Below are 13418 nucleotides of genomic sequence, written 5' to 3' on the forward strand. Positions count from 1 at the left end.
GAAAGGGAGACAGAACGTAAAGACTGCTAACTCTGGGAAACGAACTAGGGGTGGTAGAAGGGGAGGAGGGCGGGGGGTGGGAGTGAATGGGTGACGGGCACTGGGGGTTATTCTGTATGTTAGTAAATTGAACACCAATAAAAAAATTAAAAAAAAAAAAGAAAACAGGTGGGATCAATTTTAATCATACATTTTATTTGGCCCAGTGTATCCAAAGTATTGTCATTTCAACATGCAATCAATATTGAAAATCATTACTTTTTTTATACGAAGTCTCCAAAATCCTGTGTGTATTTTGCACTCCTATCTCAAATCCGACTTGCCGCATTTCTTTTTCTTTCTCTTTTCTTTTGAGTACGCTTGACACACAATGTTACATTCGTTTCAGGTATGCAACATGGTGACTCAACATCTCTATATGTGATGCTATGTTTGCTACAGCTGTAGCTGCCATCTGTCACCACACAACACTAATGACAATATCCCTGACTATGTTCCCTGTGCTGTGCCTTTCACTCCCATGACTTACTGATTCCCTAACTGGAAGCCTGCATCTCCCATCCCCCCTTCACCCATTTTGCCCATCATCTCTGGCAACCATCGATTTGTTCTCTATATTTTATACATCTGATTCTGCTCTTTGTTTATTCACCGGATTTGATTTTTAGATCCCACATATACGTGAAATCGTATGGTCTTTGTCTTTCTCAGTCTGACTTATTTCATTAGCAGAATGCTCTTTAAGTCCATTCATGTTGGGCAGCCCAGGGGGCTCAGCGGTTTAGAGCCGCCTTCGGCCCAGGGTATGGTCCTGGAGACCCAGGATCGAGTCCCACATCGGCCTCCCTGCATGGAGCCTGCTTCTCCCTCTGCCTGTGTCCCTGCCTCTCTCTCTCTGTGCTTCTTATGAATAAATAAATAAAATCTTAAAAAAAAAAAGTCCATTCATGTTGTCACAAATGGCAAGATCTCATTCTTTTTTATGGCTGAGTAATCTCCCGTGGTGTATATACATCACATCTTCTTTATCCATTCATCTATCAGTGGATACTTGGTTTGGTTCCATATCTTGGCATTTGTAAATAATGCTGCAATAAACACAAAGGGGCATATATCTTTTCAAATCAGTATTCTCATTTTCTTTGGGTAAATCCCAGTAGTCGAATTACTGGATTGTATGGTATTTCTATTTTTAATTTTTTGAGGAACCTTCACACTGTTTTCCACAGTGGTTGCATCATTTCCATTCCCACCAACAGTGCACAAGGGTTCTTTTTTCCCCACATCCTTGCCAAAGCTTGTTATTTCTTGTCTTGTCATTCTGACAGGTGCAAAGTGATATTTCACTGTAGGTTTGATTTGTATTTCCCTGATGATTAGTGGTATTGAGCATGTTTTCATGTGTCTGTTGGCCATCTGTATGTCTCCTTTGGAAAGATGTTCTTCAGGTCCTCCGCCCATTTTTAATCAGATTGATTTATTAGCATTGAGTTGTGTAAGTTCTTTATGTATTTTGGATATTATCCTCTTATCATTTATATCATTTGCAAATATCTTTTCCCATTCAGTAGGCTGCTTTTTCATTTTGCAGATGGTTCCCTTCACTGTGCAGAAGCATTTTATTTTGAAGTAGTCCTAAGAGTTTATTTTTGCTTTTGTCTCCCTGGCCCTAGGAGACGTATTTAGAAAAATGTTGCTATAGTTGATGGCAGAGAAATTACTATGTTTTCTTCTAGGAGTTTGGGGTTTCAGGTCTCACATTTAGGTCTTTAATCTTTTTTGAACTAATTTTGTATATGATATAAGAAAGTAGCCCAGTTCCATTCTTTAGCACATTGTTGTCCATTTTTTCCCAACGTCATTTATTGAAGAGACTGTGTTTTCCCCCATTGCATGTTCTTGCCTCTTTTGTTGAAGATTAATTGGCCATATAATTTCCAGTTTCTTTCTCAGCTCTGCTTTCTATTCCTCTAATCTATGTGTCTATTTCTGTGTCAGAACCATACTGTTTTGATTATGATACCTGGAATTGTGATACCTCAAGCTTTGTTCTTCTTTCTCAAGATTGCTTTGGCTATTTGAGGTCTTTTGGAGTTCTGTACAAATTTTAGTATTATTTGTTCTAGTTCTGTGAAAAATGCTATTGGTATTTTGATAGGGATTACATTAAACCTGTAGATTGCCTTGGTTGGTATGGACATTTTAACAATACTCATTCTTCCAATCCATGACCACTGGTTTATGTCCTCTTCAATTTCTTTCATCAGTGCTTTATAGTTCTCAGAGTACAAGTGTTTCACCTCCTTAGTGAAGTTAATTCCTAGGTATGTTATTCTTTTTGGTGCAATTGTAAACGAGATCGCTTTTTAAATTTCTCTTTCTACTATTTCGTTAATAGTGTGTAGAAACATAACTATCTCTGGGTATTAATTCTGCATCCTGAAACTCCATTGAACTCATTTATTACTTCTAATAGTTTTTTGGGGGAGTCTTTAGGGTTTTTGATGTACAGTATTAGGTCATCTGCAAAGAAGGCCAGTTTAACTTTTTCTTTATCTTACTTTTCTTGTCTGATTGCTGTGCTTACTGCCCATATTTCGAGGGCTCAGTAGCCACATGTGGCCAGTGGCTACTGTACTGGACAGTGCAGGTCTGTACTGTGTTAATGCTGGGTGACAGTCATCCTCATTTATCAACCGGGTACATCTCCCTCCTGTGGAACTAGAACGTAGTGAGGATGTATTCACCTGCCAGAGAGCCTGGCACAGTGCCTGGCTCTCGGTAGGAGCTTCATCATTGTTTTGGAGTGAATAAATGATTCATTATGAGGGTATGAGGGTCTCTCTGCCCTCATAATATGAAACAGTGCTAGGAGATGTGGGCATGGCAATGGCCCAGGAGTCCTGTTCCCATCTTGTGGAAGCCTGCACCAAAGAAGAAACAATGCCTCCAACAGGTGAGCTTCTAGCATCTGGCATTCACTTATTTTAAATATCAGCCCTGATGTGTGTGCACCAGCAAAGGAAAGTAGGTAAGTCCATGGGGTAGGGGTGGGGAAGAGTTGGGGGCTGGAGGGAGACCTTCCATTTCCCATATTGCCCTACTTAATTTCATCTATTTGTTTAGTCAACCATAAATGCTTATTAGCTCATTAGTTTGTTCATTTAGGAAATGTTCCCAGGGCACTTCATTTAAGCCAGGTATTTGCCAGGTGCTGGTGAGTTTCTTGAATAAATAAGAAATCATCCTATCTCTTGTTCTGTAATCCTCAGTGGACTTGTTCTAGCAGAACCGATGTTTAAACTAGAATAAACAAGCAAATGAGCAACCTCCATATAAAACTAACACCTTTCCTATCCCCCCCACCATGAACATTTTTTTTTTAAGTTTTATTATTTAAGTGATCTGTACACCCAATGTGGGACTGGAAGTCACAACTCCGAGATCAAAGTTACATGTTCCTTGGACTGAGCCAGCCAGGTACCGCATGTGAACTTTAAACTAAGCTTCCATCTCTCCTTCCATTGACAGTACACCTACTATGTGCCAGGTACAGTGCTAGGCCCTCTTCCCACCATCTCATTCAATCTTCTATTTTTAGGGATGAATAAGCCCTGGATCAGGAAAGGTTAGGTAGCTTGCCCGATGGCTTCCAGCTGGCAGGTGGCAGAGCCAAGATGTAAACCTGACTCTCCAGCCTCCCTAAACAGGGGGCTTCGGACCCTACTGCAGCTCCCTGTCATTGCTGTGGAAGCTCTGCTCCACTGTCTTCATGTGTTTGAGGCACACAGTGCCTGGCACACAGCAGGTGCTCCGGGAATGCATACTGAATGGATAAATGGGATATTTAGTAAAGAAATGAATGAATGAATTCTTCAACACTTTGTGATAATTTGTTTTCTCACTGGTCTAACTAAAAATATAGGTCCTTGATAGGCAGGAACCATAGCACAGAAGGCATGTGGACTCTGCAATCAGCTAGATCTGGGTTCAAATCCTGGCTTGGCCCATATTTGCTGAGCCACCTGAGTGAGTTTCTTAACATCTCTGAGGCTGTGTTTTCTGAGCTTTGGAAGCAATGTATGTGAGATTCTATGCCTAGTGTAGTGTCGGTGCTCAGAAAACACCTGGTAAATGGAACAGCACTGAATTGCAATTGATTACACAGAGTCTTGGGGAGGGCTGGGGAAGAAAAGGCTTAATTTTGGTTAAAGGAAGATGAGCCGGCATCAGAGTCACTCAGGAAGCATGTATAATCTCAAATGCATGCCCCCTTCCAGAGAATGAGATTCAGGGGGCACCTGCCTGATAATCCAGACACTGGTGGGATCACTTTTTGAAATGATCACCCTGCGGCATTCGAATGGTCAGAAAAAAAAATGTGTCTTGCAGCAAAGGTCGACAGAGGAGGGAGAGTAGAGACAGGTCTCAAAGGACAGCAGGATTTCCTGTGCACTTTGCTGCCTCCACCGCTGCTGGATTTTCTCTGTCCGCTGCAGGAAGGGTGGGTCCTAGGCCATCTCTGCCCCTGTGATGTGCCTTGAATAATTGATCAAGTCACTCAGTGAGAAGCTCATGAATTCTTAAACCCTTTCAAGGACCTCCCAGGAAAGGAGGGCATGCCCTCAAGGGTCACTGTGGCCCTGTGCTCTCTTTATCTAGGTCTCAGATGAGGCGAAATGTTGGGGTTGGGCTCCCCTGCTGTGGCCTTCAGGCTGAAAGTCATTCCAGGAATGGAATGTTTCCCCTCACAGGATCCCCAAGTCTCTGCAAACATGGATTCTACACCAGTACTCGGCAGAAGGGCAGTCTGGAGACTGTTCCCAGGACCCAAATCCTCTAAGTAGACCATGCATAGATACATCTACTTCCTCTATCCCCATTCCAAGCTGCCAGGACCCAGAGCATGCAGGCGACTTAAAACTGGGGATGCTCAGGGCCCTGGCAAATTGCTCCTCCAACAAGTACATAAATTTAAAAAATGGAAAAATGCTATGAAAAAAAATAAGGTTTTTCTGTTTTTGTTTTTTTTTTTTTTTTTAAGGATAGATTACTTAAGGTAAGGGAAGGCCTGGAGGAAGTAGCTTTTGAACTGAAACCTGAACCATCAGGGACGCCTGGATGGCTTAGGGGTTGAGTGTCTGCCTTTGGCTCTGGTCCTGATCCTGGGGTCCGGAATGGAGTCCCGCATGGGGCTCCTTGAGGGGAAGCTGCTTCTCCCTCTGCCTATGTCTCTGCTTCTCTCTCTGTGTGTGTCTCTCATGAATAAACGAATAAAATCTTTAAAAAAAAAAAAAAAAACGAAAGAAAGAAAGAAACCTGAACCATCAAAGGAATATCTGGAGAAAGACAGCCGGCCGAAAGCAGAATGAAGAGCAATGACTGTGTCCCTGTAGGGAATCACAGTGAATGAGAGGGTTAGTGGGGTATAAAGGAGTCAGAAGACTGGATCTGGGCAGCCCCGGTGGCTCAGCAGTTTAGCTGTAGCTTGGGGTGTGATCCTAGAGACCTGGGATTGAGTTCCCTGCATGGAGCCTGCTTCTCCCTCTGCCTGTGTCTCTGCCTCTCTCTCTCTCCCTCTCTCTGTCTCTATGAATAAATAAAATCTTGAAGAAGAAGAAGAAGAAGAAGAAGAAGAAGAAGAAGAAGAAGAAGAAGAAGAAGAAGAAGAAGAAGAAGAAGAAGAAGACTGGATCTACTGGCCCTTATGAGGGCTCTGGGGAAAAGAGCAAAGATACTCAGCTTTCTGGGTAGACATAGCCCTTTGTCCACACACACAAAATTCTACAAGAGGAGCATGGCTGAATTTTAACCCCCACTTGCCTGTCTGCCAGGCACCCTTGTGCAGTGTACAATATGCTGAATTATTCTTGGAGGACTTGGGAAATGTCATTATCTGCATGTGATAGAACCAGACAGAAGGGGGAAATCAGAGCTCAGTGCTGGCCAGGTTAAATTTGAGATGCCATTAGCCATCCAGCAGAAGTTGCTGAGTAGACAGATGGATGTGCCCATCTGGAGCTCAGGGCAGAGGTCTGGTGTCCTCCCTGGATCATCACACGCTTGGATGAAGTGGCCAAGGAAAAGCCACAGAGTGGTATTTCCGACATGCACATCTGCTTGTGAGGTGCTTACTAGTCCATGGGAGGAGGTGAACAAAGTGCTTGGAAATCAAAATTTAAGGAGATACTCACTCCCAGGGTCATGTAAGTGCAGAATTGGCACCTGAGAGTGAGTGCCACCTTAAAGTCTGTGTCTTAAATCTAGTCCTGGTTCACCCCCTGTAACTCAGTGGAGGAAAGGTAGCCATAACAACTAACAGTGTTGGCACAATCAGACACTCATTTGGGAAAGGAAAAAAGAAAAAGAACTTTATGCTTTCCTTCATACCACATATAAAAGCAAAAATAGATCAGAGACCTGAACATAAAAGCAGGAACTTTGAGACTTTAGGAGGAAAACACAAAGAAAATCTTCATGACCTTGGGGTAGGCCAAGATTGCTTAGGCCACAAAACGCATGGACCATAAAAGAGAAAAAAAAAACCAACTGGATTTGATCAAAACTAAGAACTTTTCTTTGACAAAATTCCATTAAGAAAATGAAAAATGCCAGAGGCCCAGAGAGACTGTGTGCAGTATATATATCTGACCTAGAACTTGTTTCCAAAACATGTAAGGAGCTCCTACAACTCCATAGTAAAAAAGGACAATTGATCTAATTTTTTTTTCAGTGTATAAAAGAGTAGAACAGACCCTTTGCAAAAGAAAAGAGACAAATATCCAAGAGTGAGCAAGTGAAAATGATGTTTGAGATCATCAATCAGGAAAATGCAAATTTAAACCATAATGAAGCACTACTCTACACCCACCAGAACGGCTCCGTTAACAACAATGCCAAGTGTTGGTAAGAACGTGAAGCAACTGAATTCTCACACACTGTTGGTGGGAATGCGAAATGTATGAGCAATTTGTAAGACAATTTGGCAGTCCGTTACAAACACACAAGGAAGCCTCTCCAATCTGAAAATGGAAACAAGATGTCTACACCAAGACCTGTACCCCAATGTCCAACATTGTTTTTAAAGATTTTATTTATTCATGAGAGACACAGAGAGAACGAGAGACAGAGACATAGGCAGAGAGAGAAGCAGGCTCCATTCTGGAAGCCTGATGTGGGATTCGATCTCAGGACTCCGAGATTACTCTCTGAGCCAAAGGCAGACGCTCAACCGCCGAGCCACCTAGGCATCTCGAACGTTCAACACTTCTGTCTTGATGGCCAAAAGCTTGGAAACAACTCAAGGGTCCATCAGCAGAAGAAAAGCTACAAACAAGAGTGGTCCATCCCCACACAGCAACCTTACTCAGCAATCAAAATGTAACTACCTGTATGTGCCACACCACGGATGACTCTCGAAAACCTCACGCTGAAAGAAGGAAGTCAGACAAGGAAAAAATACAATCTGTATGAGTCCATCTATATAGAAATCTAGAAAAGACAAATCTTATCTCTAGTGATAGATAAGAATGGCCTATCTTATCTGAGGCTGGAGGTGGGTGATAGAGGTTGACTACAAGGGAAACAAGAGGGAATTTTTGGGGTGAGTGGAATGTTCTACATCTTGATTATAGTTCTGGTTACAAGGGTGTATATAGGTACATTTACATAAATTATGCATCAATGGAGTGATTTAAATACCTCCATTCAAGCTGTTGTTGATAACCTTTTAAATCCTCTGTTCCTTCTTGTTACTCTGAGTGTGGCAACCTGAGAATGTTTCCTCTCCTCAAGGGCATTGTGGTTAAATAGTTTGGTTCTGGGTCAGGACATAATAGGCATTAAAAATGAAAAAAAATAAAAATAAAAATAAATAAAATAAAAATGGACTCAGGGGGCACCTGGGTGGCTCAGTGGGTTAAGCTGCTGCTTTAGGCTCAGATCATGGTCTCATCTCAGGGTTCTGGGATTGAACCCAGCCTCAGGCTTCCTGCTCAGCAGGGAGTCTGCTTCTCCCTCTGCCTTTGTGATCTCTCTTGCTCTCAATCTCTCTCAAATAAATGAAATATTTTTAAAGAAGAATGGACTCAGAAATTGGGGTGCATGAGGGAACTGGGACTCAGAGAAGATCCTTGTCTAAGGACATACAGTCTGATATAGGTATTGACTACAAGGTGTTGGGGGGGGGGGGTTTCAAAAAATAAAACCAAAACAAGCAAAGAGGCAGACGTCTGTCTGTCACCCTCCCAGCTCCTGTCCTGTTTTCAGAGCTGAGTACTGGAGAGGTCAGGGTGCAACCCCCAAGCAAGTCCAGGCCTGCCATGCGGGTAAGTGCACAAACCTCAGGTCTGCGGAGCAACTGCCAGGTGAGATGTCCGGGGATGCCTCCCCGCCCCTCCCCCGCCAGGAGCACAGTCTCCACCCAGGCGCGAGGATGCAGGGGTGCGAGGTCCACCCGGTGCAGGTCTCGCCCCCGCCCCAGACCCCGGGTTTGGTGAGGAGCAATGCTAGCAGCTGTCTGCTCTCACTACTCTTAGGGAACCTAGAATCTCTACTCGGGAAAGTGAGGCAAGGCAAGGCAATGCAGAACAAGCCGAGCTCGCCTTTAAACCTCCTTTTTTGCCCCATTCCAGGGCCGGAAGGACACCAGGAGGCTGGTCCCTGACCCTGATCCCCAAGCCTGGGAGCAAGGCAGACCAGCCCCACGCGGCGCCATCCGCCTTGTGCTGGAGGTCCAGGAGGGCTCCCGCTCCCCCACCCCGGCCGGGTGACCCCCGGCCTCAATTTCCCCACTCGGGGCCCGGGTGCTGGAGGGGAAGCCGGAGCGCGCAGGGGTTCCGGCGGGCCCCGCCCTCGGGGTGGGGCTGGGGTGGTCACGTGGGGGCCCCCGAGCCCCGCCCCGCCCCGCCCCCCTGCCTCTGCGGGGTCCGGGTCTGGAGCCGAGCGCGCCGAGCCCGCGAAGCCGCCACCCGGGGCTGCTGAGCTGAGGTCGGCGGCGCCGCGGGGTCCGGGGCCGGCTGTGCCGGCAGCTGCACCCGCAGGAGCAGGAGCAGGTGCAGCAGGTGCAGCAGGTGCAGCAGCGAGGACCCGCGCGCGGGCGGCAGCGGCGACACCATGGATCTGTCCTTTATGGCCGCGCAGGTAACGGGGCGCCCTCCCCGCGCGCCCTGGGCTGCGAAGTTTGGGGAGGTTCGGGGCCACGGGCTCGCCGGAGGTTTCCAGCCGGGCGGTGGCGCCGCGGGGCTTCCACGTCCCCTGTCCTTTGTCCGGAGCCGGGCATCCCCGACCCGGAGGCGGACGAGCGCGGCGCCCGGGGATGGGGCGGGCCGTGCGCCCCGAGCGCCCCGGGTGCACCCGTTCCCCGAGAGCCAGGGGCCTGGGGGTGCGGGTCGGCCCCTCCCTGCCGTCCCCTGCAGGACCCAGGACGCCCCCAAGGCCGTGCAGCCCAGATCCGTGCAAACCCGGCTGGGCGGGCTGCCTCGCTGTCCACTCCCCATCTTCCCGAGGCGCGGGAGACCTCGCCCCCCCACTGTCCCCTAGACCGCAGCCCCTGCAGCCTGAGGGAGGAAGGAGGTGAGACCCGCTCTGTGACCAGCCGCGCGCCAGAGCGCAGCGATTCTTTTACCCTTTTTTTTTTTTGCTTTGTGCTGAGCCTGTAGCCACCAGTGCCCAACGCGACCATCAGTCTTCCCTTCGCACAGAACAGGTTGCCGATGGCAGGAAAACACAGATGACCTCTCATCCCTGGGCCCTCGCTGAAGGAGGACCCCCTGGTGTTCGGAGCGTTGGGTGGTCCTTACGTTTCTTGGCTCAGCTCTTGAGCTAGAACAAAGGCAGACAGACACCCGCTCTGCGCTCTGCGGAGCTGCCTGTGGCCTCTCCGGGGGCCCAGCTCCGGGGACAGTCTGGCTCCAGGGAAGGCCACGTTTCCTCTAGGAGAAGAAAGCCCCAGTCTGAGCCCCATAATCAACTCAGATCTTGCACCTTCTGAGTCGATTATGTTGGGAGCCCAGAGGTAGGAAGGCCACCGGAGTTCCCCTCCATCCCCTGCATGTGGGCCAGGAGCCCCACTTGCTGCTGTTTAATTTTCCAGGGAGTGGATTTTAAGACTACGCTTCCCTTTCTCTCCCCCAAATTTCACCCCGATGGAAGCCTGTTGAAAAAGTAGTAGCCAAACCCAGGCTGTATGGACAGCGAGTCCCCGAACAGTCATGGAAGGATGCCGGATCCCCAGGGTGGCTCCAGATCCCAGCTCTCTGCAGCCACTTGTTTAATTTTCCAAAATGTTCTCTGCTTCTGTCAGCTACACTGGTCTTTTTTTGCCTAGTTTTCTGTCGCCTGTTCCTAAGCCCATGTTTATAAAAAACTGTCATGCAGGCATCATTTTAGACCGTGGTGACTTTAGCCACAGGATAAGTGGAGCAGCTTCACCAGATTTATTTGGAGGGGACAGAGGAGCTCACACACGTCTGTCTCTGCCTGCCCCCTCTGGATCCCACTGAACAGCTTGTGTCCATGGTTACGAGATAAATTGATCACTGCTAACCCCGGGCTGGCTGGAGCCTCCGCAGTTGCTATGGTAACCTGACAAAATAAACAGGGCTTTGCACCATCTATATAGTCCGAGCTTGCACAGAGCTTGGGTTCTTTTTGTTTTTGTTTTTGTTTTTTTCCTGTCTCTTTTTTGTTTACTCTCAAGTTTTGTGTGGTGATTGTATTCCTGCCAACAGATATCTGGGCATTGATTACATGCCCAGTTCCGAGCGAGTTGCAAGGAACAGAAACATGATTGCCATCACAGGGGGAGAGACGCAGAGGTCTGTTGAGCACCTGCTGTGTGCCAGCCACTTGCACACTTTATTAGAGTGAATCCTTACTAGTCTAGGATGTGGGCCCCGTTTGTTATTCCTCTTTTTACAGATCAGGAAAGCAAACTTCAGAAAGATTAAATAATTTGCCCAGGATACACCATTATTAGGAGGAGGAGCACGGAGTTTCAAATCTGGGGCTGGGTAGTTTTTCACAGCTGCTGGGGTTTCCTCCTTTACTGCTTCATCCTGAGAGGACATGCTCTAAGGGACGGGGGACATATCTAAAGATGAGTCACCTCTTCTGCTTCTTCCAGGAAATGGTCTCACCAGGGTGCGTTGCTTTCTGATGTTGCTCTGTCCTCCCCATCAGCCACGAGAGTGGGAACTTTTGCTCTTTATCTGCAGCATTGAGTGCTTGGCCGCGGGGAGTGCTCACCATGTGGTATGAGAGTGGAGTGACCACCAGGTGCAGGTCACCCAGCTGCTGTCCCCGCACATCAGCAGCGGACAATTTTAATGGGGAAATGTTAATGCCTCCATCTATTTGTTCGGCAAAAGTTGGGTACCTGCCTTGTGCCAAGCTCCGTGCCAGGCCCCAGGACTGGGGTGCTGGTGACCAAGTGGAATAGGGTGTAGGTTTTCTTTCTGGGTGCTTCCAGAGGACTGGGATGGGATGGGCCAGGCTATGCCCAGTAAAGGGAATCTATCAGGGCTGGGTGGACCAAGACGCTTGGCACATAGTAGGCTTTCAGCAAGTTTCTGTTAGATGATTGGATGGGGGTGAGACAAGATGGATGTGTATGGTGAAAAGACAAGAACAGGGAAACAGTGCGTTCAAGGAGTCACACCCCCCCCCCTCCCCGAACACCTGTCATCCTCAGGACTTTGAGGACCTCAGTCTGATGGAGTAGAACTACAGACAGATCTTCCCTGGTGGATTCTAGGCAGAGAGGCAGGAGGGAGGGAGGCCCGGAATGTAGTCACAGACTCTGCCAGGAAGAGGGAAGGTAGGGGCATGGGACAGCTGGGACCGGGGGCCAGTGCCAAGTCACAGAGGTGCTGACTGTTGAGTGGGAAGTCTATATTAATCAGTGGGAAGTGGGAGCCGTTGCAGGTTGTGGAGCAGGGAGTGGTTTATAACTGAAGTAGCACTTTGGGAAGATCCCAGCCCCAGCGGAGCCCAGAAGCATGAGGAGGCAGGAGTGGAGCTGGAAGTGCACACCTGCTTGATCAATTAGCTTGATTAATTGAATGAAACCAGCTTCCTGTGACTCCAAAAGCTTCTCTCCCTCCTCAGTCTCATGAACTGTGATTCCTGCTTCCAGTTTTCAAAGACTCAGAGAACATAAGCCTTTCAGAAAGGTTTGCCTCTCAAAGGCTAAGCATTACAAAGACACCCTTTATGGAAGGAGAAGGTGGATACCCGGGATCAGGCCATTGCTCTGATGCAGATATGCCCTCGCTGTTGTGGGCTCGTGGGGTTATATGTTGGGGGTTTGGAAGAGGCTGTGGACACTGATGATGTGAACACTCAGCTCACAGACCCCACATCACCTCTGAGCCCTGGAGGCACCCAGCCACCCATTCCTCCACCCTGGACACACCCCTGCCCCGCTCTGCAACAGCCCCTGGATCCCCAGACACCCCGTAGAGTTGAACAGTTAATAAGAGATGTGCAGAGACCCTGAGACCTCCATGAGGAGACAAGAGAGTGAACATTTAAGGAATGTACTATGTGGGCAGGAAGAGGGCCCAGGAGCGCTCCTCTCAAGTCGGAGGCTGTAAGGCCATGATGAACAAGCACATGTATGGCTCAAGAGCTCGGTCTTGTGTTTGTCTCATGCTGTAGGGAACAGTGACTAGTCTAACCCCAGGAGCTCCCGATGTTGGTGCCATTAGGATCCCCTGGGAGCTTTTAAGACCTGCTGCCTCTGCCCTGCCCCCAGGTGCCCCCATCAGAGTCTCAGCTGGAAGCACACATCGATATTTTCTATCATTTCCCAGTTGATTCCAGTGTGTGTGGTCAGGGTAGAGGCTTGAAGGCTATCTCCTTCCCCCTCCTCAGGATGGAACAGGTCTATGGCTCTCTGGTCCCTGTCAGGTCACAAAAAGTCATGTGGTCACTGGAAGTCACCCGAGTATGGGTTCAGCAACTTATAAGAGTGAGACCCAGAATAATATAACCCGGGGACCTGCTCCAGGATTGAGGGTCTCTCTTCCTCCTGACCGTACCTGCCACAGGTGGGAGACCTGTAGTCAGGCAGGTGGCTTTATTAGTCCCATCATGCAGATGGGGAAGCAATGGAGAGCCAGGGTGGCTCCACCGACAAGCAGAGGAGCCAGGAGTAGAGCGCCGACCACAGGGCCATCCTGCATGTGAGCGCACCACCTTGCAGAGCAGACCCAGTGTGGGGTTGGGGTGGCAAATCTGGGGCCCCACCGTGAATCAGCTTTAGGAAATCATCAATCCCTGGATACAGAGTGTTGTGTTTATGTCCATTAAAAAAAATATTTTGCTTGTTTATTTATTTGAGAGAAAGAGCAGGAGCAAGAGGAGGGGCAGAGGGAGAGGGAGAAGCAGACTTCCCCCTAAGCCGTGGGGCTCCA

The 13418-nt window shown here is 48.2% G+C and overlaps 1 protein-coding gene across 1 annotated transcript in view; it reads left to right on the top strand.

Annotated features, from left to right (window-relative positions):
- Window positions 1-8920: 8920 nt before the first annotated feature.
- C8H14orf132 (chromosome 8 C14orf132 homolog) overlaps window positions 8921-13418 on the top strand; it is a 47767-nt gene continuing 43269 nt past the window's right edge. Inside the window, exon 1 of the mRNA XM_038545656.1 lies at window positions 8921-9141. Coding sequence (XP_038401584.1) covers window positions 9115-9141 — 27 coding nt within the window. The 5' untranslated portion in view covers window positions 8921-9114. The remainder of the gene's footprint in view (window positions 9142-13418) is intronic.

The sequence above is a fragment of the Canis lupus genome, chromosome 8, assembly GCF_011100685.1.
Source record: "Canis lupus familiaris isolate Mischka breed German Shepherd chromosome 8, alternate assembly UU_Cfam_GSD_1.0, whole genome shotgun sequence".
Taxonomy (NCBI): domain Eukaryota; kingdom Metazoa; phylum Chordata; class Mammalia; order Carnivora; family Canidae; genus Canis; species Canis lupus.